The sequence below is a fragment of the Musca autumnalis genome, unplaced genomic scaffold (genome assembly GCF_047663935.1).
Source record: "Musca autumnalis isolate F117 unplaced genomic scaffold, ASM4766393v1 scaffold_3, whole genome shotgun sequence".
Classification (NCBI taxonomy): domain Eukaryota; kingdom Metazoa; phylum Arthropoda; class Insecta; order Diptera; family Muscidae; genus Musca; species Musca autumnalis.
The window spans coordinates 169,594,372-169,621,297 of NW_027411866.1; the positions used below are offsets into that span (position 1 = coordinate 169,594,372).

The 26,926-nt window shown below is 32.7% G+C and overlaps 2 protein-coding genes across 5 annotated transcripts in view; one reads left to right on the top strand and one right to left on the bottom strand.

The window, feature by feature from the left end:
* LOC141398095 (uncharacterized) overlaps positions 1–26,926 on the top strand; it is a 373,354-nt gene that overhangs the window by 62,223 nt on the left and 284,205 nt on the right. The window lies entirely within an intron of this gene.
* Positions 9,459–9,908, bottom strand: LOC141398364 (uncharacterized). The gene has a single exon (XM_073975649.1). It carries the CDS (start codon positions 9,906–9,908, stop codon positions 9,459–9,461), a length of 450 nt encoding a protein of 149 aa, XP_073831750.1.

Here is a 26,926-nt window from a genome sequence, read left to right on the forward strand (position 1 = left end):
TCTAGTATTCTCATATGAATGAGAATCACACTCACTTTTCGGCTTTTCCAAAGAAACACCAAAATCAAAATATTTTGCAACATGTCAGCACGTATCAACTAAGAATTCTTCGAATTCTGTGAGTTGAAAAGAACACCAACACAGTTGCCTGTGAGGTTGTTACTGGAATTTTGTTTTTTTTTTTTTGTTTTTAACAAAGCTCCATTCATTCGCCCGTGCCTCGGAGCTTTGGAGCTTTGTTAAAAACAAAAAAACAAAATTCCAGTAACAACCTCACGGGCAACTGTGTTGGTGTTCTTTTCAACTCACAGAATTCGAAGAATTCTTAGTTGATACGTGCTGACATGTTGCAAAATATTTTGATTTTGGTGTTTCTTTGGAAAAGCCGAAAAGTGAGTGTGATTCTCATTCATATGAGAATACTAGACACTTAAAGAGTTCATTTTTTTCGCTAAAAAGGCATCTTTTCAAAAACTGAGAAGCCAATTGATAATTCCCTTCGCCGGGATGAAATCATGATATTGGTAGCGATCAGTAAAATTTTGCAACACTGTCAGTTCGTTTTGAAAAACATTACTCTCTGTAATAGAGGGTAATAAATGAAGTTGAGCCAATGGGGGAATACTCCACTCAAACAATCGAAAATAAAATAGTTGTTTTAAAATATTAAAACAACAACAATGGGATTAAGCCAGACTATTCTGAAAAAAACAAAATTGCAAACGCTATCCCAATAAAAAAAACGCCACAATGCTTCAAATTGAAGACACTGGCACGACGTGTGTTGTTTTTGCTGTAAAGCAGACCAACCAAATTTTGGTGTGTGCATTCGTCGAAATTCGACGACACATACAAGTGGAAGAGGTTTGAATTGTTTTCGCAGACACTTTCGTCGGAGTTGTATGAGGTTGCCAAGGAAAAACTTCTCATTGAACTTTTTTCTTTGCTTACCTTTATACTTCGAGCTGACGATTGTTGTTTGGGTATAAAAAGTTTCTTGTTGAAGAAGTTATTGAAAAATAACTTCGGTGGAGAATATCCACAAACAAGAAACAAGGGAACTGATGAGATCCAGTGGCGTGGATCGAAACTATAGTATTCCCTGCCTTACCCCTTGGCGAACAATGCCAAATCTTTTCCACTAATAAAATAGTTGTTTTAAAATATTAAAACAACAACAATGGGATTAAGCCAGACTATTCTGAAAAAACAAAATTGCAAACGCTATCACAATAAAAAAAACGCCACAATGCTTTTAAAATATTTATGTAAAGAGCACACATTAAAACAAAATATTTCTGTATGTTTTTTTTTATTTTATTAAAAATATATAAAGCATGAAAATATTAACAATAGTTAAAATTATATATTTAAAAATGAGTCTTATATCTATTAGGAAATATGTATGTTTTATATAAATATGTTTAATTGCACTACTTAAAAATATAAATTATAAACTTATATTACGATGACTTGAATTCAATAAGCTTGCTGTGTTAGTCCTGTATAAACATTTCATTATGACCCTCGCCATAACTAAAACGTAGGGATTTATCCATGGTCAATGGCAGAAATTCGCGATTTTTTGATTTGGACTTTGATGCCACACAATTTCCTTCACATTCTTTATCAGCTGGACAATCGGCATTTCCACAAGTCTTCTTTTCGATAATGCAAAATATTTGAATGAATTTTTGTAAAATTAAAATCAAGAAGAAAAAGAAAATGTTTGCAGCAAAGAGATGTTTTCTGGCGGCCAAAATCATAGTGACTTTGAAATGAATTTTCTTGTTTCAGCTCAAAAACTGAAAAATGTGTAAAAGTTTAATGCAAAACGTTCTTTAGTTAGTTGCGTTTGTGACTGATACCAATTGGTAGAAAATTGTGTCATTTATATACAGCTGTAATAATTACCTGTTTACACACGGAATATAGGTACATCAAAGATAAACCAAATCCTTACCTGTGGCCACGGAAAATATGAATCCTAATTTCGCGCGTAAACATTTTTCTTATTGTCAATATTTATCCCGTTTTTTGGTTACTACAGTTTTTTTATTGGGGAAAAACTGCGCGCCAAAACACACGTGTACATTTTCTCATACATTTTACGACATGTGAAATTTCACAGAATTTTTCTTAACACTAACACATGTTATCAATATTAAAAATCTAATAGAAAATGGAACAAATTGGTTTACATTTACTAATTATACTTAGCTGGAGTAAATATGTCGAGTTGTAATACCATGTAAATATTAATCAATAGTTATGTATGTATTTATTAAAAAAAAATATCTTTTCGCCAAATGTTATTCTATTTTTTCCACCAATTATTTTAATATCCTCAGCATTTATGCTAACGAGGGTATATACACTTTCATACGGGCAATATGTGCCTCATCGAAATAATGGTTTTAGTCCCCAAGTATGTTTGGACGAAATGTGTTTCAGTCGATTGAACAATGTCCGTCCGTCCGTCTGTCTGGCTGGCTGGAGCGCACGATAACTCTCGAACGGATTAACCGATTCGGTTCAAATTTTGGATTTCGTAATATTTTGCCAAAACTTAGTTTAAGTTCGAAGATGGGCTATATCGGTCCACGCCTTCCGGTACCTCCCACACAAAAGTTCGGAAAATTTGTGCGCACGATAACTCTTGAAGGGAGTAACCGATTTGGTCCATACTTTGCACATCCTGAAATGTGTACCAGACTAAGATAAGGTTTCAATATGGACTCAATCGGTTCACTCCTTCGGGTACCTCCCACACAAAATTTCGGAAAAGTTCAGTTTAGGGTCATCACTCGAATCGCTTTGATTTTTGTTTTAGCAACTTGTATTAACTGCCCCTCATACGACGGTACAAGTTTCATTAGGGGCAAGTCCATACTTCCTGAGAAAATAGCATGAAAGTTGCAAAAAAAACCCCTACGACACCGCGTGAGGTGGTTGGAGCGCAAAATACTCTAGAACGGATCTGCCTATTCGGTCCAACATTTGGTCTTAGTAATATTTTGTCCAAACATAGTTTAAGTTCGAAGATAAGCCATATCGGTCCACTCCTACAGGTACCTCCCTCACAAAAGTTCAAATTTGTTCGTACGGTAACTCTTGAAGGGAGTGGCCGAATTGGTCCATACTTTACACATCCTAATATATCTACCAGATATAGATCAGGTTCAAATATGGACTATATTTGTCCACTCCATCCGGTACCTCCCACACAAAATTTCGTATAAGTTCACTTTAAGACCTGATATCGAATCACTTTGATTTTTGTTGAAGCAACTTGCGTTCGCTGCCTCAATTACGATGGTAAACGTTTTCTTCAGGGGCAAGTCCATACTTCTTGATCAAACAGCCCGAAGGGTGTAAAAACCCCTAATGGTCAATGTCGATCCATTCCTTTTAGTATCTCCTCCGCAAAACTTTTGATCTTTAATCCTAATCAACATTTTTGTCGGTTCAAACGTCCAAAGTTTTAAAAACCCCGTAAATATTTTTTTTTTGGGAAAAAATTGTTTCATTATACACAGGCTGAGGGTATATCTTTGTCGGCAAAGCCGACTGATGCTTTTTTACTTGTTCTTTATTAATTAACATTTTTTGAGAGTTTTTGGTGTTCAAAATTTTCTTTTTGATCCGATCGTAATAGTGAACAATAGAGCAAATATTATAGATGAGAAAAATCCAAAAACAAGAAAAAAATCGCAAAGTTCACATTTTTAGGTTTATTTTAGGTTTTTAGCATTTTGCTTTGAAACGGCAAGTCCCATCAAAATTGGACTAAAAAATGTTGTAGAGAATTTTCACAGCTACAACATTTTCTTCAGTCCCAATACGATAGGGCTTGTGGTTTCCAAGCACAATCGTGAAAACTTAAAAACCCCTAAAAATGTGAACTTTGACCGTGATTTATTTGAAATTTCTCCGGCGATTTTTTTCGTTTTTTTTTTAATTTTTTTTTAGAATTGTTATTCTGAATTTTGGTATATAAGAAAGAGATTTCGGAAATTGGTGCTACGAGAAGTTCTTAATGGTACTAAATTTGATATTGGGTGTAGGAAAATAGGTTGATTACCGACATTTGGTATTATTTTCGCAGTTGATGTATAGGTTTGGTCTTAAGTTCATTGTTGGTGTGTAGGGTTGAGAAACTGAGGTGATTTTAGAAATATATTGCATAAGGATACGAAGAGTATCTGCGATTTAAGGTCGCATTTCGAAATTTCTAACTAAAAGGCGACTAAAAGCTATGGTATTTACCGAACGGCTAAAGCAATAAATATAAATCAATAGTATTTTGTTAGAGATTGTATTTACCCGGTAAAAACCCACACGGTGGGTAAATACCCGGTAAGTACCCATTTGTCGGTATTTATTTATGAGGGTATTTACTGTATTGAATCGCCAATACAACATCTTACACCCAATTTTTGGGTATAGGTTGTGATATCGTTTTAAAATGGACAGTTTTACAATACAAGTGGGTAAATACTTGGATAAATACCCGAGTATTTACCCAAATGTTGGGCAAAAACTCTTTAACTGTCGAACCACTTGACGTAGGCTGACGAAATTTGGCTCAAAACTTTCTTATATCAATAGTATTAAAGGTATTGAAAATGGAGTCCCTGGGTCCATGTTTTGATATAGCCCCCATATAGCCGTACCTCCCGATTTAAGGTATTTTTCACCTATTAGCCACATTTTACAAACAAATTAGCTGTAATTTGGCACAGTGAGTCCTCAATGAGTATAAATTATCTTTGCAAAATTTTGTCAACGTAGGTCCACGTTTTCTTATAGCCCCCATATAAGGGTACCCCGATTTCGAGTATTTACCCAAACCTTGGGTAAAAACTCTTTAACTGCCGAACCACTTGACGTAGCCTGACGAAATTTGTCTCAAATCTTACTTATATCAAGAGGACATCTGTTATTGAAAACGGAGTGTCTGGGTCCATGTTTTGATATAGCCCCTATATAACCGTACCTCCCGATTTAAGGTATTTTTCACCTATTAGCCACATTTTACAACCAAATTAGCTGTAATTTGGCACAGTGAGTCCTCAATGAGTATAAAATATCTTTGCAAAATTTTGTTAACGTAGGTCCTCGTTTTCTTGTAGCGCATATAAGGGTACCCTGATTTCGAGTATTTACCCAAACCTTGGGTATAAACTCTTTATCTGCCGAAACACTTGACGCAGGCTGACAAAATTTGGCTCAAAACTTTCTTATATCAATAGTATTGCAGGTATTGAAAATGGAGTCCTTGGGTCCATGTTTTGGTATAGCCCCCATATAGCCGTACCTCCCGATTTAAGGTATTTCACTATTAGACACATTTTACAACCAAATTAGCTGTAATTTGGCACTGGGAGTCCTCAATGAGCATAAAATATCTTTGTAAAATTTTGTCAACGTAGGTCGACGTTTTCTTATAGCCCCCATATAAGGGTACCCCGATTTCGAGTATTTACCCAAATATTGGGTATAAACTCTTTATCTGCCGAACCATTTGACGTAGGCTGACAAAATTTGGCTCAAAACTTTCTAGCCCCCATATAGCCGTACCTCCCGATTTAAGGTATTGTTCATCTATTAGCCACATTTTACAATCATACTGACAGTAATTTGGTACAGTGAGTTCGCAATATGTATAAAATAGCCTTGCAAAAATTGTCGACGTTGGTCCACGTTTTCTTGTAGCCCCAATATCGGTTTCTGAAATCAGGATGTACGGTTATATGGGGGCTATATCAAAACGTGGACCCAGGGACTCCATTTTCATTACCTTTAATACTATTGATATAAGAAAGATTTGAGCCAAATTTCGTCAGCGTACGTCAAGTGGTTCGGCAATTAAAGAGTTTTTACCCAAGGTTTTTTAATTTTAATTAATGAAACGACATACATAATAGGGTTATGACTTTTTTACAACCTCATATTCCTGTATCATAGCGTGATGAGTTTTGCCATAAGATTACATAAAATCGTAATTATAAGGTGATTCGGTGAAAAAACCTCACGCACAAAATGATTTTAAAATTTGAATTTATCAAAATTATGGACAATTTTTTGAAGTCACTGAAAACAGATATATAATTGAAAATAAACTTTTTTGCCACATGAGATAATTAAAATGACATAAAATTTATTTCTCACTATTTTTCTTCAATTCTGAGAATCGTAAAAATGTCGTAAACGCTTTTATTCAAAAATATAATTTTTTAACAAAAACAAAAAATTTAAAACTTTTTCAAAGTGACTTTTTTCGCGACTTTTTTAATATTTGAATGAAATAAACGTTATTATAGTTTTTAGTAGGCATATATTTATTCATTGGTACAACAAAAAATAATTTTTTGAAAAAAAAAATTTTTCGTTTCATATATTTGGTCAAAAAATTATATTTTTAAAATCGATTTGTGCGTGAACTTCTTTTTAAATTTCAATGGAATAAACGATAGCATAGTTATTAATAGGCAAAACTTCATTCATCCCTGCTACAGGAAATCATTTTTGAGGAAAAATGTCAAAAAGTCATAACCCTAATACATAATGATACATATGATACTATTCCTAATATTTATTCCAATCAAAAGGACTTCCGTTTAGTCAACTTTTGAAAATTTAATGTTGTTAATTTAATTATTTCGCAATGTAATCATAATCATTTGCATGAGTTTACATTGTATTATTATACCACGATTTACTAAAAAAGTCCCTATAATCATAAGATCATGAATCATGAATATCCCTGTGAAATTCAATTCCCACGGAACAAATTTCGATTGAGAACTGCGCCTGTTAGAAAAGTGTTTTGAGATAATGTTAAATGTTATTTGTACGAAATAGCAAATATAGTGCCCGGCATAATTATTTTGACAAAATCTACATTGGTCTTAAAAGGCATATAATTATTGTCAGCATTCATAAAACGGGATATTAACAGCTTAAGGAGTTTCTTTGACATCTCAGCTAAATAAAAATTATTGGATCAACGAAATTCCAGATTAATTTCTGTTTAGGTGGGCGAATGTTTAAATAGGGAGGCAAAATCAAAACGGCATAAGTATTTTGACACGTCATAATTATGTTAATTTTGGTACTTAATCGTACCTTTTGGTACTAAAATCAATTGCTTTAACTAAATTATTAACATTTAAGTAAAAACATACTTGACAGTACTAGATTTTAAATTAAAATAGGGAATGCTGGTGTCAAAAGTTGTAACGAAATATAAAATTACAGTTTCGGCGATAAATGTAAGTAATGATTATATATTGTTGCAGTTATCTGTTTATTTTGTAAGGAATAAATATCAAAATACTAAAAGCGCTGTAAATATGCACGATCTTCGCAGAAAATGTGAAATTACAGAAGTTGCTCTCCGCTAAGTAGAGCAGAATTACAAATCTAATCTTACTTATGCACACAAATCCTCATCTCCTGAGCAATTTAGATGTCAAAACAAGTTCTCTGTTAAGACTAGAACCTCTAGACATTACAACAAATATTAATTTGAAGTCATATTTTGATATTCCACTCGGTTGATAAGGCATAGATACAAACATTTTCAATTAGATATTCAATAAAAATCATTTACCCCCACAATCATTGTGGCAGAGCATATTGTGGACTGATAAAAATCTATTTGAACATAATTCATCTTAAAATACCCTTTCCAGTGAGCTTGAGCCAAAAAACCACAAAAAAGTTGGGTATCTTTGTAAAATAAATGTCCTTGTGTTGCTATTTCCGTGCCCAAATGCTGACAGGTATCAGAATAGACTGATCCACCGTATAAAACACTGCGATATTTAATTTTTATCGTTATTGCTGTGGACTGTAATGAATATTTTCGCATTTTGAACGATCTTTGTAACAACATCGTAGTAAACTGATCGAAGTGTTATGTATTCATTGGCAGAACACTGCTACTATGGTTAGGCTGGATTTTGTGGAGCACGTTTGGAGCGTATTTCGGTTCAAACTTAAAGATATTTCCTTCAAATATCAAATTTTTATGAGAAAAAAATGTTCTTACTCTCATAAAAAGGTCAAAATCCGCAAAATATTCCGAGATAATGGGAAAACGTCATCGAAAATATTGTTTAATGATAAATTTCTTGATTATCCCTATATCCTTGAAATATAGATCCGTAAATGGGTCCATAATGGTGTGAAATATATTATTTTTAATGTAACTAATAATAATAAAAAATATAAATAAGAAATTTTTAATTGTTGAGGTCTAAAAATCAATAGAAGAATTTTGTCAAAATACTTATGCCACGCAGTGAAATTTTATTTCCATTACAAAAGTGCAAGGGTATATTTGAATTGATTAAATTTATTACTAATTTTAAGTACTCTAGTAAAGGATTAGCCAGAATATTTGCTCATATTTTTGTAGAAGACTAATACGGTAAAAAACAAAGCACATAATTTTTTCAAACTTGTCACAGTAATTATGCCAGGCACTGTCAATTAAAAAGTTACATCGAATATATTCTGAAAAGCAACAAATTAGATTGAAATATGTATTGAATTTATGAAATATGTATTGAATTAAAAATAACTGATAATATATGCTTAACATTTTCTTTGCACACTAATTTTATTTAGTGAAATGTTAAATTTTTAATAAATTTGTAACTAATAAATGGTAATTTTTTCACATAATAAATAAAATTAAATTGTTTTTTTTTTTTATATGTTTTATGCAAAGTTTGTGAGAAAAATTAAGAATTCTTGCCTAATTCCTTGCAAGAGAGACATTTTTAGAGAAAAACACATGTTCATGATCGTAATTTTTTTCCCAATGATTTTTTTGTATAAACTATTTCTTCGTTATAGGAGATAAGTGAAAACAAAAAAATCCCGCACGTATTTGTTATTCATGATTGGGCTGAATATGTTTGAAGTGACCACCATCTAACCCATCTAACCCACCAACCAACCCCAAGTGATCAACACATACCAAAATATTGAGTTTACCTATTCAATATCAAAAAACATACTGTGTGTAGAAAAGAGGATATTGTAAAAACTTTTTTTATTAAAATTGTTATTGCTTTTTCAGAGTTGAACAAAAATATGCAGTCTTATATATCAGCAGTGTTTAAATGACGTTTCTTACAAATTATCATAATTCTTAATAAAATATGACACTTTTCATAAATGTCCTCGATGGACATTTTGTTTTTAATGCTGCTGCAAACCAATAATAATTAAATCAGTACTATGTAACAGACAGTCAGACAGACACACAGACATATTGTATATGAAATTAGTAGTTGTTGTTTGTTTTATTTTTTGATAAGTGTATCACTTTTGATCACATAGTACCAATATTTCGTAATCAATCGTTCTTACATTGATCGATTTCGTATATGATTTGTAACCTTTGTCCAATAAACTCTGATGCAAATTCCTTCGGGTAGCTAATTGGGATTGAGTTTGACTTCAGCTACGGCCGCATTCAAGCGAGATTTCGATATGTACTTCTGGCGTTGTTTCTCTTCGACAAAAAGTTGGAAGTGACCTTCGCCGAAACCGAAATTACGCAAATTCTTACGCATGGCCATGGGTATCAGTCTTAGACCTCTCACTGGGGGTGTTGGCGATGGTGGTGGGCTGGGTGATGGAGTTGAGTTGGTTGATGCTGAGGAAGTCAATAGGCCTGCAACTGCCAAGTTTGGTGAAGATGATGGAACAACACCATTTGATGCAACACAACGTTCATCACATCGGTTGTCCCCAGGACAATTGGCATTTTTGCAGGCCTTTTCCTCAATGATACAGAAAAGCTGGATGAATTTCTGTATAATGAAAATGATGAAGAAAAATATGATATTGGTAGCAAAGAGATGTTTTCGTGCTGCCAAAATCATGATGATCTCTCAAAGTTTTTCCCAAAAGTAAAACCGTGAGATGATGATTCTTGATCGATGGATGTACGAAGTGTTGGCACTGATCTATTAAAAATATCACAGTGCGTGAAGAGAGTTTGTGAAATGAGTTGCAACAGTTTACGAATGGAACTGATTTCTCTGAACCACCAACGGAAATATTTATGTGATTTGTGAAATTTTACCTGTACATAACACATTGTTATGGCTTGCTACCTGTCTGAAAAGAGAGAAATGAAAGTGGTGGTTTCATGACCCTTACTTACTTCGCGCCTAAATTTCTGTGTGTATTCCTTAATCTTTTTGATACTGTACTTTTTATTAGCTACATGCATGTATTCCTCTTGTCGATCTTTAGTAGGTACCCAAATGTATTTGGGTGACATCTAGCGACGGCGTTTATCATAAACCATTTATGCACAATTATCGTTCTCTACCATTAGTTATCCATTCTTTGGTAAATATTTGTTTTACGACAAGCCATATTAAAATACTCAGAAATTTGTTTTTGCCTGTTAGTCGTTAAGCGTCACTCTTGGGAGTAGGTACAGAACAGGATTTCAAATTTTCCAGCGCATATTTTTACCACATGGATGTTAAGTATTGCAGTAATAAAATTATATTTCTTATAAATAATTTTTATTTCAAAATAACCATTTCTTATTTTAGGTATTTTGGTGCTCTTGAGTATACTCGGCTATGAAATTAGTAACATATCAAAAAAAAAAAAAATACTCCAAAAAGGCATATTATTTCTGCTGCTTTAAAATTAGCTCTTAAAGCCAAATAGCTAAAAAGAAGACTATAGGCATACATTTTAAGTTTTCTGACAAAGAAGCATAAGTCCACGTATGTCAACATTAGTTTGATTCACGCTTTGAGAGCCTTCCTTAGCACAAATTCGTTTTTGGGAAAAGTTGTCCGTTCCTGAGATAGTTTTAAGTTGATTTTTATACTAGAACAATGTTTTCAATGGCTATAGACAAAATAATATATGATATACACGGTGCGCCCTAACTAACTTTAAATGAAAGGGGATTACACCTGGGAAGTTTTTGCGGATTCTGAAATTACAATATTCATAGATGGGAAAAAATAAAAAACAAAAAAATCGTCATTCTTAGGTTTTCACGATTTTGCTTGTTCTTTACAAGATTTACTTTTATTACTTTTTTCTAGTGTTTACTATTTTTGAGACATAGAAGTGCAAATTGGGACAATGCACGGACTGTATCGCCTCCTTATTAAACAATGTCATGTACGGTGCACCTTAACTAACTTTACATGAAAGGTGCTTACACCTGAGTTGTTTTTGCGGATTCTGAAACAGCAATGTTCTTAGATGAGAAAAATCTAAAAACAAGAAAAAAATCGCTGGAGATATTTTTAAATAAATCGCGGTCAATGTTCACATTTTTAGGTTTATTTTAGGTTTTTAGGATTTTGCTTGAAAACGGCAAGTGCTATCAAAATGGGATTAAAGAAAATGTTGTAGAGAATTTTCACAACTACAACATTTTCCTCAGTCCCATTACGATTGGACTTGCGGTTTCCAAACAGAATCATGAAAACCTAAAAAACCCCTAGAAATTTATTTGACAATCCCTCCGGTGATTTTTTTTTTTTTGTTATTTGATTTTTCTCATCTGTGAATATTGAACAGAATCCGCAAAAACTTCTCAGTTTCAGGCGCACAGTGTATATGAAATTGGACACTTTTCAGTTTTTTTATATTGGTTACAGAGATATTGCGCCTTGAAAAAGTCGAATTCTGTAAAAACTATAGGCAAAGAAATACTCATAACTTCTTTAATATTGATCCAAATAGAAAACAATATTTTTGTATTTTTTGTTTCTTTAGCAGCTATGTATCGAATAAAAAATAAAAAAAAAAATCACAGTGGACTTGGGTGAAATTATTGCGATTTAATATTAAAAATCAATTTTTATCAATGATTGTGCACTTCGGTTTGGTAGTGGAATTCGAATATATTTTTTTCTTAATTTTTTGAAAATTGTCAATTTATGCTTTTTACACTGTAAAACTTTTAATTAAGTTGAATTATCCGGGCCCACCATTCATTCCACTATAGGTAATTTGGACAGGTTTTTAGGCAAAAAGTCGATTTTGCACTTTTAATAACGCGAGTTTTATAATTTGATTTGAAGAAAGAACATGTCAAATTACACTGTGCGACAACAAAAAAAAATGTCGAGGAAAATCGAGTAGATTATGAAAGTAGAGCTAAAAATATGAGACACGTGTATCGGCGTTTTAAAAGTTTGAATCCTTGCATTTTATAGTGCGGTTACACTACAGTTTTTTGCCGGGTTAACCCACATTATGAGGATTTATTACTTAATCTGGTCAAATCTGACCAGATTTGCCATACAAAAATTAAATCCTCTCACGACTGGGTTTATTTTAAATCCGGCACAAATCCACCAAAAATACAGTGTTGTATTCGGTATTTGTGCAAAAAAATCCAACTCTACTCAAAAAGTACCAAAAGTTGCAACTGTTTTTGCTACAGAGTTTGTCGTGTTTTACACGTTTACGATTGGTCGCATGAGATTTTATGGAGTTAATAAATCTAAAGTTATTTGGAAATCATAGAATTATTTTTTTTTTCATTAGACACTTTTTTAACAAAAAGTACGATTGATACCATGATATAAAAATGTATCCTTGTGTGTAAAATATACCAATATGAGCAAAGAGGGGACGATATCTCATACGAGAAATCGTAAAAGTGTAACACACGACTTTATTAGTTATTTTGTATGTATATGTAAACAAACATCAGCTGACAGTTTATATCCTCGAAAAGCTAAGTGTAACCAGCAAAGATTAACCCACTGGATCTATTAAACCCAGTGGGTTAACCTTCAATAGTGTAACCGGGGTATTAGGTATATAGTGTCTTTGGCAACTTTACAGAGGATCATGTGGGCAGTATTTTTGTTAAAAATTTTAACCCTCATGCGGTTTATCAAATGGGTCTTTTTTGTCCTTTTTTCAAAAATCTTTCAAATACTCCTTAAAAATGTGATTGTATCAAATCCAAATATTCTACAAAATTGTTCACCATAAAATTTTACTATAGGTCTCAGAGTACACCAAATCTGTATCTATTGTCTAATCGCCAGGAATCTCTAAAAATGAAAAACAGGTTTTAGGGTTAAAGTCGGACTTCATCTGAGTTTTATTCAAAATTGTCCCGCAAAACGTAATTTTAGAGAGATGATGTCAGAGACAAAAATATTCTTCGTCAAATTTCACTATGGGTCACCAAGAAATGAAATGTCTATTTACATTTTATAGCATGAAAATATCAGTATCAATTTTGCTGAAAAAACATGAAAATATTTCCCAATTTTTTTTGATGAAACATTTTTCCTTCTTTTTCGATTTGGTACATGGAAGTAATATGAAACTTGGTTATAGATGAAAAGTGTCAAAGGATGAAAAATTCTACACAAAATTTCACTATGAGTTTCAAAATAAACCATATATCTGTGTATACTATTTTCTTAAAAAATTAGATTACAAATTTATATATATTAGGATGAAATTATATGTTTTAATTTTGGACTGTTAATTTTACATAATTCCATACGGGATCAAAGTCTAGCAAAATCCTTTACTTTTTGGGAATATTGTTAAAGAAAGAAATGTTCCAAATGAAATTTCATTATGGGTCTCTGAATAAAAGAAATCTGTAGCCATAGCATATAACATTCTTAGCAGCACTTGTTTTTGATATATATGTTTTAGGGCCATATTTCCCAATTTTCATACAGATTGTCCTTGTGATTGGATACTGTAAATATCATATTGATAGTTTTTCGTTGTGAATTCATACAGAATATGTTGTGCGTTCCATTCATAATGCTTTTGAAATAATTGTGGTGCATATATATTTGGAATATAAAAAAAAACCACATTGGACCTGCCCAAATTGCGTATTTTTAGTACTTTCAACTTAAATTCCGTAGTTTGGATAAACCATTGGTTGCTTATATTGTAAGTGAAAATACATTAGAGGTCTACGGCTATGGTCAAGAGAAAATATATGTGTCATATGGGCTCTCACATGCACAATTTGGTGTGGTTCAAAAAACTACAATGATGGGAAAACTCCTACTTTGGTGGTATTTACGGAATTAACACTAGCATTTGACATAAATAGCTGCATCATGATGACCATAACGAACCCAGTTACGATATAGTCATTTATGTCAATTTCTTAGGTTTATTCCGTAAATGCCACCAAAGTAGGAGTTAGTCCCATCATTGTAGTTTTTTGGACCACACCAAATTGTGCATGTGAGAGCCCATATGACACCTATATTTTCACTTGACCATAGCCGTAGACCTCTAATGTATTTTCACTTACAATATAAGTAAAGGTAAAGGATTTTGCTAGATTTTGATCCAGTGTGGAATTATGTAAAATTAACAGTCCAAAATTAAAACATATAATTTCATCCTAATATATACATTTGTAATCTAATTTTTTTTAAGGAAATAGTATACACAGATATATGGTTTATTTTGAAACCCATAGTGAAATTTTGTGTAGAAGTTTTCATCCTTTGACACTTTTCATCTATAACCAAGTTTCATATTACTTCCATGTACCAAATCGAAAAAAAAGAAAAAATTTTCATCAAAAAAATTGGGAAATATTTTCATGTTTTTTCAGCAAAATTGATACTGATATTTTTATGCTATAGAATGTAAATAGACATTTCATTTCTTTGGTGACCTATGGTGAAATTTGACGAAGAATATTTTTGTCTTTGACATTATCTCTCTAAAATTATGTTTTGTGGGACAGTTTTGAATAAACTCAGATGAAGTCCGAATTTAACCCTAAAACGTGTTTTTCATTTTTAGAGATTCCTGGCGATTAGACAAGAGATACAGATTTGGTTTACTCTGAGACCTATAGTAAAATTTTATGGCGAACAATTTTGTGGAATATTCGGATTTGATACGATCACATTTTTAATGAATTTTTGAAAGATTTTCGAAAAAAGACAAAAAAGACTGCTTTGATGAACCGCATGATGGTCAAAATTTTTAACAACAATATTTCCCACACCCTCCTAAATAAAGTTGTCAAAGACACTATATACCTGAAATGCAAGGATTCCAAAATATCTAAACTCGAATATTTCGAAAAATTTAAAAATGGGCGGAACTTGCCCCGCCTATTTTGGTTACTTTCCGACGTAAACTTTAAAAACGCCGATACACGTGTCTCATATTTTTAGCTCTACTTTCATAATCTACTAGATTTTTCCCATCATTTTGAAAAAAATTGACTTTTGTTGCACAGTGTTATAGGGATATGCAATTTGTTTTCAAAATGTTCAAAATTTGCGATATAATTCGAAGTCAAAGTCAAAATTTCGAAGGCAAAATAAAAAAATATTAAAAAAGATTAAAACTTAGGGCAGAAATTAAACTCAATTTGTTAGAGTTTGGTAATAATCAAATACATATATGTGATATTCAGTTGAATGTTGGCGGTTTGTACTTTCTGTTTTAAGAAATAATTTTCTTGAAAATGTTTTTTTACAGCAGAAAAAATCGGCATGTAGGTTTTATCCTAAGAATTATTTTTACAAAATTATAGTTTTATTTTATAGACGTTTACTTTGTCTGAAATTCTGCTACCGGGAATATCTTCAGCAAAGGGTTCTGAATCAACTACATAATTACCAAAGTACGATTTTTTGCATTTTGTAAGTTATATAACTTTTTTGAAGGTCCCCTTCTTGCAGAAAAAATATTTTTATACCCTACACCACTATGTGGAAAGGGTATTATAATTTTGTTTTGGTAAAAATTCATGTAACACCGCGAAATATTCGTCGGAAACCCCCAATGTGGTATACCAATCTTCATATCTCGACGAGATAAAGCGGTTTTGAGATGTGTGTCCGTCCGTCCGTTTGTCTGTCCATTATAAATTGTAATCAAACTCCATCAATTTTGGATCGATCGTCACGAAATTGTATGGAGATCGGGTTCATACCAAAATAGATCCCAATTTTTTTGGTGATGATCGTAAAATATATAGCGGGTTAAATGGACCAAAAACAAAATTTTTAAGCGATCTCTAAATAATATTTTGAAGGCCATCTTTTGACCTTTCCATTGATGCCAATTACGTTGACTTACGTGGTCAGACAACAGAGTTACATCCTAATACATTCAGTTATTTGTATGTAGTGTTGCCATTAGCACGGTAGAGGTCGCAATTATAGCTCAATAGTCACAGGATTTTGCGCGAGGTAAGAGTTTAGGTCGAAGAAGATGCCTACAATTTTGTATGAAAAATAAAAAATTTTAATTTTGGTCCATATTTTAAATCCTGGAGGGCATATACCGGCAATATAGCCTACATATGGAAAAAGAACTACTGACCTTTCCCCTGACATAATAAATATTCGTCGGAGACCACCAATGTGGTATACCAATCTTCATATGTCGGCGAGATACATCGATTTTGAGATGTGTGTCCGTCCGTGTGTCCGTCTGTCCATTATAAATTGTAATCAAAAATCAAATTGTGGCCTGGAGCACAATTATGGACCGATCGTCACGAAATTTGGTATGGAGGCGGGTGAAATGGACCAAAAACATAATTTTTATCCGATTTTGTAGCCGCTCTGTAGGTCGCAATACTAGTCCGATAGCCTCGTAATATTAAATGAAGTAAGAGTATATGACAAAGAAAGGCTTGCAAATTGAGATGGCGATCAGATAATATTTAGAGGGTTAAATGGACCACAACTTTTGTGTGAAAATTGTGACAATTTTTAATATACAGCTTATATCTTTTTTCCTGGAAGAGACATTCCGGGTAAGTAAGCTATACTTGGAAGAGGAACGCTTTACCTTTCTATTGATTTCATTGTGTTGGTTTACATGATAAGATAACGGAGTTACAGCCTAATTACCCAGTAATTTGTTTGTAGTGTTACCATAAACACACCAGAGTTCGCAATTATAGCCCAATAATCACGAAATTTTGCACGAGGTAAAAGTTTAGGTAGAAGAAGATGCTTACAATTTTGGATGATGATCTGATATTATTTAGCGGGTGAAATGGACCATTACTTTTGTATAAAAAATACAAAAAAATATTTTTGGTCCATATTTTATTTCCTGGAGCGCATATGCCGGCAAAGTAAACTACATATGGAAATAGAAGTATTGATCTTCCCCCTGAAGCAAATTGCAAATCACATGTCTGCTAAATGACGGGCCTACTGCTTAATATATAATGTGTTTTGTGTAGAGAACCACACTTTCCTATTCCCACTTTTTGCATTATTGCAATTACATGGTGCCCTAACGTTTTAATTGTCCAATTGAATTTTTATACATACATTGCAGGCAGGCAAAATCAAATTTTGAACGGCGGCAAAATATCCTTCAGAAAGGTTTGCGACATTTTCTGAGTATTTCAGCCATATAAAACTTCTCTACAAGTGGTGTCTTAGGGCACGCCATTGAGCGAATATGAATCGGGGTACACTCACTCATTGATATGAGAGAAGTCTCCCTTGTCCCTTCTGAGATGTTTGTGAAACAACTATATTATTATTTAAGCTTGGTGTGATACGGTACCAGAATCCACAAAGTTATTTCTTACAATAAGTTTATTTGTTCCATAAATAAATCATTGATTTGTGAAAAGCTACTTCCCAGTGGTAAAGGTGTAGGGTATCGCATGGTCGGCCCCGTCCGACTATAGCCTTGACTTACTTGTTTAAAATATCCACTGAAGCTGACATTTTGAAGACTGAGAAATTGTGATTTTTAATTTTTGCTCTAATCGGGACGTGCAGCTGGATCTAAACACTTAGTATGTGATTGTAGTTTTAGCGAATACGCATATCTCTCAAAGTAGACATTTTTGTGCGTAAATTTAACTGTGCAACAAAATTAAATTTTTTTCAAAATGATGGGAAAAGTCGTGTGGATGATGAAAGTAGAGCTAAAAATATGAGACATGTGTATCGGCGTTTTAAAGTTTACGTCGGAAAGTAACCAAAATAGGCGGGGCAAGTTGCGTCCATTTCTAGTTTTTTTTTTTTCTAAATGTTCGAGTTAAGATATCTTAGAATCCTCGCATTTTAGGTATATAGTGTCTTTGGCAACTTTATTGAGGAGGATATGTAGAATATTTCTGTTAAAATTTTTAACCCTCATGTGGTTCATCAAAATTGTCTTTTTGGTCCTTTTTTCGAAAATCGTTCAAAAACTCCTTTAAGATGTGATCATATCAAATTCAAATATTCAACAAAATTATTCGTCAAAAATGAAAAACACGTTTTAGGGTTAAATTCCCACAAAACATAAATTTAGAGAGATGACCACAAAGACAAAAATATTCTTCGTCAGATTTCACTATGGGTTACCAAAGAAATGAAATGTCTATTTACATTATATATGATTAAAATATCAGTATCAATTTTGCTGAAAAAACATGAACATATTTCTCAATTTTTTGATGAAAAAATTTTCAGTCTTTTTTCGATTTGATGGATTTGAAATTAATATGAAACTTGGTTCTAGGTGAAAAGTGTCAAAAGACGAAAAACTTAACACAATATTCCAATATGAGTTTTGTAATAAACCATACATTTAAGTATACTATTTCCATAAGAAAATTAGATTACAAATATGTATATTTTAGGATAAAATTATTTGTTTTAATTTTGTACTGTTAATTTTACATAATTCCATACTGGATCAAAATCTCACAAAATTCTTCACTTTTTTGGAATATTGTTAAAAAAAGAAATGTTCCAAATCAAATTTTCACTATGAGCCTCTGAGTAAAAGATATCTGTAACCATAACATATAAAATTCTTACCAGCCCTTATTTTTTGACATAGGGTTTAAGGCCATATTTTACAATTTTTATCCAGATTGTTGTTGTGATTGGACACTATAAATATCTATTGATGGTTTTTCGTTATAAAATCATACAGAAGATGTTGTGGGCTCCATATAAACATTTTTTGAAATATTTCCCATATCCTCCTCAGTAAAGTTGCCAAAGACACTATATACCTAAAATGCGAGGTTTCCAAGATATCTTAAATCGCCTACTTTGGTTACTTTCCGACGTAAACATTAAAAACGCCGATACACGTGCCTCATATTTTTAGCTCTACTGTCATCATCTTTTCAGTTTTCCTTGTCATTTTTTTGGTTGTCGCACAGTGTTCAAATAAAAAACAATTTTTTCGTTTAAAATTTAAAACTGTTATTCGTTTTCCGTGGAAACCCACGTAAATTGAGTTGTTTGCATTGTGACAGGATACGTCCAAATTCATCCAGTAGATCGGCGGATATGATACCCCTCAAATTTCGAAAATCTGCAAAATATCGCGTATTAGAACGCGTTTTCAATGTGTCATTCCTAATCAAATAAATAGAGCTATACGTCTGGTTAAATTGTGCGAATACAGATATTTAAAAACTATTGCGAATCCGGAGATATAATATATTTTTTCTAAAAATTGAGTACGATGATGCATCCATAGAATGAAGTATTTTAATGGAGTTCATTGAAATAGGACTTCGTGGAAATTATGGTCATTTTACTGGTTTTTACACCCTAATATCAATATGCAACACTGAAAATGAAAACAACTTCTAATATGCATTTTTTGAAAGTACATATTGAGACTACAAAAACCCTAGTTGGATTTTGTCCTGTCAGATCCAGTTCGGATTTTATGGCCTCAACTAAACCGGGCTAGAACTACAGTTTTTGCATTTATTGGGCCTTTATATCAGAAACGAATAGGAATTTGGCCTTGCTGTCTTCAACAATATTGTAGCCCTAAAAAAGTAGAACTTATCTTTTGAATTGACCACATTGAAAAAAACTACATCTAGAGCATAAAAACCGATAAAATATAGAAAATTTTTCATTTTAAATTAATTTTGGTCAGTATCAGCTAAACTATTGGGAGTTGAACCAAGTAACCTTCTGCAAAAATCTTTCAAATAAAGTTCTCAGCAATTCTTCAGAATATTCTGAAACTCGGAAATGCTTACTTCATGTTGTTTCAGCGGTATTTTGCATTATATATTTTACAACACGTATTTCAAACACAGTTCACACCAACAGTTTATTCTCCCCTTTCGGATTTCACCACATTATTGACATATTATTAAATCATCTTTTTAAAATATACTGAAAACAACGTGATAGAGGTATTGCACAACAATGACATGTTCTGAAGAGTTGTGTATTACATTCCAGCGGATATTTTTCCAACAGAAAACATTCAGAAAAATTAACGGTTTTGGAGATACGGTGCGAAATGTATAAAAAAATTATGGAAATTTTCGATATTTTATAAAATTTGAGACAGTTAATGTAGTTGTGAAAGTTAATTATTTTTCCAAATATTTTACCCTTGGCCTTATCTACAAATTTGCTTCAGAGGTCAGAAGAATATTTGCATTGGTTTCAGAGATATATCCCGAATTGCTTTAAAAAGTCAATATATAACCATGTTTAGATGGTGCTGTAAAATCCAAGCTGAATCTGACACAACAAAACCCAACTAGGGCTATTGTCATTTGGGTCTGTATTTAAAAAAATCCTCTGTTCAAATTGTTTGCACAGGATTACCTTAAATATGTTGCACAGTGTTTTTAAAGATTATTGGAGTTCAATTAAGATTTCGAGTTTTGATGACTTCTAGTAAAATTTTATGGTGAACATTTTTTTTACAATATTTGCATGGTGCTCTTGAAAGAAATTTAAATGAAAGGTGCTTACAACTGGGAAGTTTTTGCGTATTCTGAAACTACAATGTTCATGGATGAGAAAAATCAAAAAAACAAAAACAATCGTTGGAGCGCTATTTCAATGAATCGCGATTCAAGTTGACATTTTTAAGGGTTTTTTGGGTTTTCGCGATTTTGCTTGGAAACCGCAAGTACTTTCGAAATGGAACTAAAGAAAATATTGTAGTTATTTAAATTCTCTTCAAGATTGACTTTTATGATATCTTGGTAGTTTTTACAGTTATAGAGATATAGAAGTTCAAATTAAAACTATGGATTGACTGTATCCTTATATTACAATGTTATGCAGAGTGCCCCTTAACTAACTTTAAATGAAAACCGCTTACCCAAGGGCAGTTTTTGCGGATTCTGAAACATCAATGTTTACAGGTGAGAAAAACAAGAACAAATCGCTGCATGGATTTTTTTTAATAAAACGAGATCAAACTTCAAAATTTTGGGATTTTTTTAGGTTTTCACGATTTTGCTTGAAAAACACAGTCCTATCGAAATGGGACTAAAGAAAATGATATAGCAGTGAAAATTCTGTATAAGAGTGGCTGATTGATATTTTTCTAGGTTTTACCATTTTTGAGATATAGATGTACAGATCAAACTTTCAGATTTTTTTAGGTCTTCAGGATTTAGCTTGAATAATGCAAATCCCTTCGAAATGGGACTAAAGAATATTTTGTAGCTGTGAAAATTCTCTACAAAATTGGCTTTCGTATTTTTTTTACGTTGTACCACTTTTTAGATATATACGTTTACGTTGGGAAATTGCAATCACTGTCAATCCATTGTCCTAATTTGAACATCTATATCTCAATAACGGTGAATTATACGAAATATCAAAAAAGTCAATTTTATAGAGAATTTCCAAAGCTACAACATTTTCTTTAGTCCCATTTCAATAGAGTTTGGGGTTTCCAAGCAAAATCGCGAAACCCTAAAAACCCTTAAAAATGAAAACTTGAATCGCGATTTATTTAAAAAGCACTCCAGCGATTTTTTTTTATTTTTCTCATCTATCAGCGTGGTAGTTTCAGAATCCGCAAAATCTACCCAGAAGAAAGCACCTTCTATTTAAATTTGTTTAATGAGCACCGTGTTTGGATGTGATTCGAACACAAAACAAAAAAGACCCCTTTAATGACTCGATTCTGGGTTAACTTTAACAAAAAGAATTTTAATAAATTTAAATCCTCAACTTCCTGGCAATAATATTGCCAAAGACAATATATGACTACAACGGAATGTGCCCAAGAAATTCTATCTCGAGTATGTCCAAAATGTAGAAATATTATTATTATAAATTTATAAATTTTATAAAATCAAACTGAATCGTGGGTGTATGTGTGTTTTGTGCAGCATTTAGCACACAACAACAACAAACACTGTTTACCGCATGGTTTTTTTAATGAGTTAGAGAGGCCGTTTTGTCCCACAATAAAATAATATGATATTTTTTCATAAACATTCATATAACACGTTTCAAACCCAAAACCTTACCAAATCATACCAAACCTGCCTTCTCCTCATACCAAAAAGTTACCAATTTTAGGTTATATCTAATTATATTCTAATATTCTTCGGTCCACTTTCATAATCTGCCCGATTTTACATGTAGTTATTTTTTGTCTTGTTTAGTGTAATTGAAAATTTATTATTAATACTCTATTCAAACGAATCTAGAAGTTCGTATTAACTACCCAAACACCAAATTTTTTAAAAGTGTCATCTATATTTCAAATTTAACATTAAAATTAAAAAATATTGCATGCAATAAATTGGTCTCTAATTTGTCGCTGAAAATATGTGTATGTAGTATGACATTACGGCGAAATGATTTTGATGAAAAATTCAATTTATTTACACATTTAATACTACATTTATAAACTGTTATTAACAACGTTTTCTTTTAATTTCAAATTAACCAATTTTATTTTTAAATTAAACAATAATACTCTATTAATTAATAATCAATTGACCCACTTAAACAAAAACTTCGACACAATGAATTTAACCATCATGATAGAAAAATATTTCATTAGATAAAATAAGATAACATTTATCTTTATCTCATTTGAACTCGTAAAGCAACATTTAGCATGAGCACAAACCATAGTTGAGAAAGCAACTATTGTGGTTTTAGTTTACGCCGGTAGGTGGCATTTTCATATGATTAGCATCATTTTTAATGTCCCAACCTAACGTAAAAATTTTTTTCTTTAAGTTTTATTATTATATTTTTATTGCATCGCTAATTAGTGGGGATCTGCAAGTGATTATAAATAAAAATCTTCAGATTTGTTTGTGTCGATATGCAATTTTAACATACCGCCAAAAAGCTGCTGACTTGAGGCATGCATTTATTTCATCTGCTGGAATAGTATAACTGGAATTGTTTGTCTGAAATCTAAAGGTGAATTGCTTCTTAAATCCTTCGAGAATCGATCTAAAGCTTCTGCGGAATTTTTATGTGCCATCGTAAATTCGTTCCAGGTGATATAACTTATATTTAATATTGCATATGTGCCCTTCATCCAAATGAATGTCCTGTGTCGTCTTTCCACCTTCTTATAATGTATATCTTATATACTTGATGAAGCTATAGCTATCGATATGTTGCCTTCTAATTTAAATAGTTGTTTTCCAACAAGACCAACGCTTCTTTATGCATAACATCTGGTATTTCCATTGATTTGTAACATATTTAAGAAAGTGGGAGCAGTCGGGTCCTACGGGAAATGTAAATTTTACATACATATATAGCGCATTTAAAAAATAGGGCGCAGGGTATAACCCGCACTTCTGAAATTGAACAAAATACATTGAATTTTTCCACCAAGGACCATCCCTGTACATCATCTGAAAATTACATGGAAATCCGTTTAGAAGTGGGCGTGGTCGGATCATAAGACCACAAATAAGTGCCTCGGGTTGGAGAAACAACCGACAATTGACTATCGAATCAATTTTCAAACCCCGCTTCGCCGAAATTCCACAAAATAAATAGCTTATTTTCACCAGGGGACATACATGCAGCCTATTTTCCCCAGGATTATCCCGGTACATTCCCTGAAATTTGTTGGCAAATCGGCCCAGAAGTCTCAGAGATATAACGTATTAAAAAAATTGGGCGCGGTCGGCTCTTAGGTCCAAAAAATAAGTACCTAGGGTCGGATAAACAACGACCATTGCCTCACCAATACGTGAGCGTTTTTAAAAAATAGGACGGAGTACCTCCCTCCCCTCCGAAATTCAACAAAATATATAGAATGGTTTCAGCACAGGTCGATTTGAAGGGTGGAAGTTTGTAGGGGGAAGTTCGGAATGGGGCAAGGTGGTTCGGAGCTGGTTAGATCGGAGGGTGGAAGTTCGGAGCAGAGTGGTTCGGAAGATGGAAGTTCAGAGGGGGGTGGATCGGAGGGTGGAAGTTCGGAGAGTGGAAGTTCGAAGCAGTGTGAATCGGAGGATGAAAGTTCGGAGCGGGGTGGTTCGGAGGGTGGAAGTTCGGAAGAATTAATTCAATATTCTTTTCAGTTTTGCAAAATAGCGTTTTTAAAAAAGCATTCAACAAAATTTACAAATTATTTTCATTATTTCCTGTACATTCCCTGAAATTTTCAAAAAAATTGGTTCAGCCGTTTTTGAGTCTATACGGAACATACAAACAAACATACACACATTGTCTTTTATATATTAGATTTAAAAAAGTGGACGTAGTCGGGTTTTGGGTCCCAATAGATTTCTTAAAAAGTAGGGCATGGGGGAGGTACCCCGTCCCCTCCGAAATTCAATAAAATATATACCTTATTTTCACCACGGGTCCTCCCAGTAGAAAAAAATCAGGAAAAAGTCAGGAAAATCGGTTAAGCAGTTTTTTATATATCAAGCTTTTTGTAGAAAATTAACTTATGTTGAAATTGAGGTATGGGGTATTGTAACTCGCGATCATTTTTACTATACCATAACTTTTGACCGCATTTCGGTAAAATAAACTGTTTTAGCCCGATTCACCGAGGGGTTTCTTAAAATAATAATTTGAGCGGAAGCTGTGGTCGTACTAAGGTAAAAAAATCGGAAAAAATCTTTGAAATAAACGAGTTTCATTATGTTATTTTCCAATTAGTGGTTTTGCTACACAATGTAGAGCTTAATGCTCAAAGGAAAAGTTAAAGAGCACACTTCAGAGTTGAAGTTTCTAATGTATGATTTTTTAATATATCCACTGTATCTGCCTCAAACGAATGCTGACATTTTGAAACCTGAAAAATGGGGTTTTTTGAATTTTTGCTTAATTCGGGACGCGCAGCTGGATTTCCCTAAAAGCTTATTATTTGATTGTAGTACTCGCAATTTCGCATTTTTTAATGTATAACATGAGTGTAGCCCTCACAGGATCACAGTAATCTGCGCCTAAACACGAAATTTTTGTGCGTAAATTGTTCTCAAAAACCTATTTTTTTGGTTTAAAATTTACAAACGTCTTTCGATTTCCGTGGAAACCCGCGTAAATTTAGTTTTTTTACGTTCTGAATCTAACAAGCCACGACGCGTAAAAATCCACCCACTAGATCGGCGGATATGATACCCCTCAAATTTCGAAAATTTACAAAAAATTATTTTGAAAATATCGCATATTAAAACGCGTTTTGGATGTGTCAGTTCTACTTAAATAAATAGATCGACACGCGTGTTTAAACTTCGCGAAAACAGGTATTTAAAAACTCTCGTAAATCCAGAGATATACTAGATTTTTTCTAAAAATGTAGTGCGATGCTACATCCACGGTTCTTGATGGATCGCTTTGAAACGGCATGGAATGATGTATTTTTTAATGGTGATTATTGAAATCGGATGCGCATAAAATGTAAATGAACTTCGCGGAAATGATGACCATTTTACAGTATTTTGCACCCTAATATGCAGCAGATGCTACATCGTGGCAGCCAAATAGAATTTGACAAACTGTACATCAAATAAGAGGGAAAGATTCGCTGTGTTGGAAAATCAGATGCGCATCATGTCATTTTCATAATTACGCGGTTTATATGCGTCTCAAATGTTATAATATTCAATATAACATTATTTTAACGTTATGCCACAATTGGAATTCCTTGTGATTAAATATAAGGTTCTAATAATATTATCCAATAGGAAAACTATAAGCGAAAAATTTGTTACAACGGAATATCATCATTATTGCGTGAAATTTTGACGAAAATGCCGAAGAACTCAAACATTTTTTATCCAACTTTTCCTATAAAACCATAACAAAATAAAATTAGAATAATATGATTTTTATTTTTTCGTAATATTTTCTTCGTATTTTTGCAAATAACATGAATACTATAGCTCCAACCTTCACAACATAGGTTTCATTTTATTCCTCAAAATTTCTGGATGCTGTTATAATTTTTTTATATATTTTTCGTAAGTATGAGCGTTATTGTTTCAAAAATATGTTTGTAAATACGTGAAATTATTTAACAAATTTGATTTTTCGCGAATCCATTGAGACTTTGCGATTATTTTTTGCATCATCGCAAAGGGCACGAATTCAGTTAACGATAATAGGATATAACAGCTAACTATTTTAAGCCGCGATTTTTTTTAGAATTTTTTCTAATTATCATAATTAAAACGGTCATATCTTTTGCGCGCAACGATCAAAGTTAGTAACGAAAATAGATTTGGAATGCTGATTTTGTTCTTAATCTATGTACCAAAAATCATTGATGTAGTATCAAATTTTTTTTTTGATTTTCTTGAAATGGAAAAGACAATTTTAGACATTTTCCTGATATAAGCTATTTTAAAAAGTGGCTATGTAAAAAAGTGGACGTGGTTGGGTCTTTGGGCCCCAAACCAGTACCTAGGTTCGGAGACACAACAACCATTGTCTCGCAAATTAATACGTTCGTCAGTTTTGTTAAAATAGAGTTCTTAAAAAAGTAGGGCATGGGGGAGGTACCCCGCCCCTCCGAAATTCAACAAATTTTTACCCTATTTTCACCACGGGTCCTCCCAGTAGATAATCTGAAATTTCAGGAAAATCGGTTAAGCAGTTTTTAATATATAAGCTATTTAAAAAGTGGGCGTGGTCGGGTGTTCAGGCCCCAAATCAGTACCTAGGATCGGAGACACAACAAC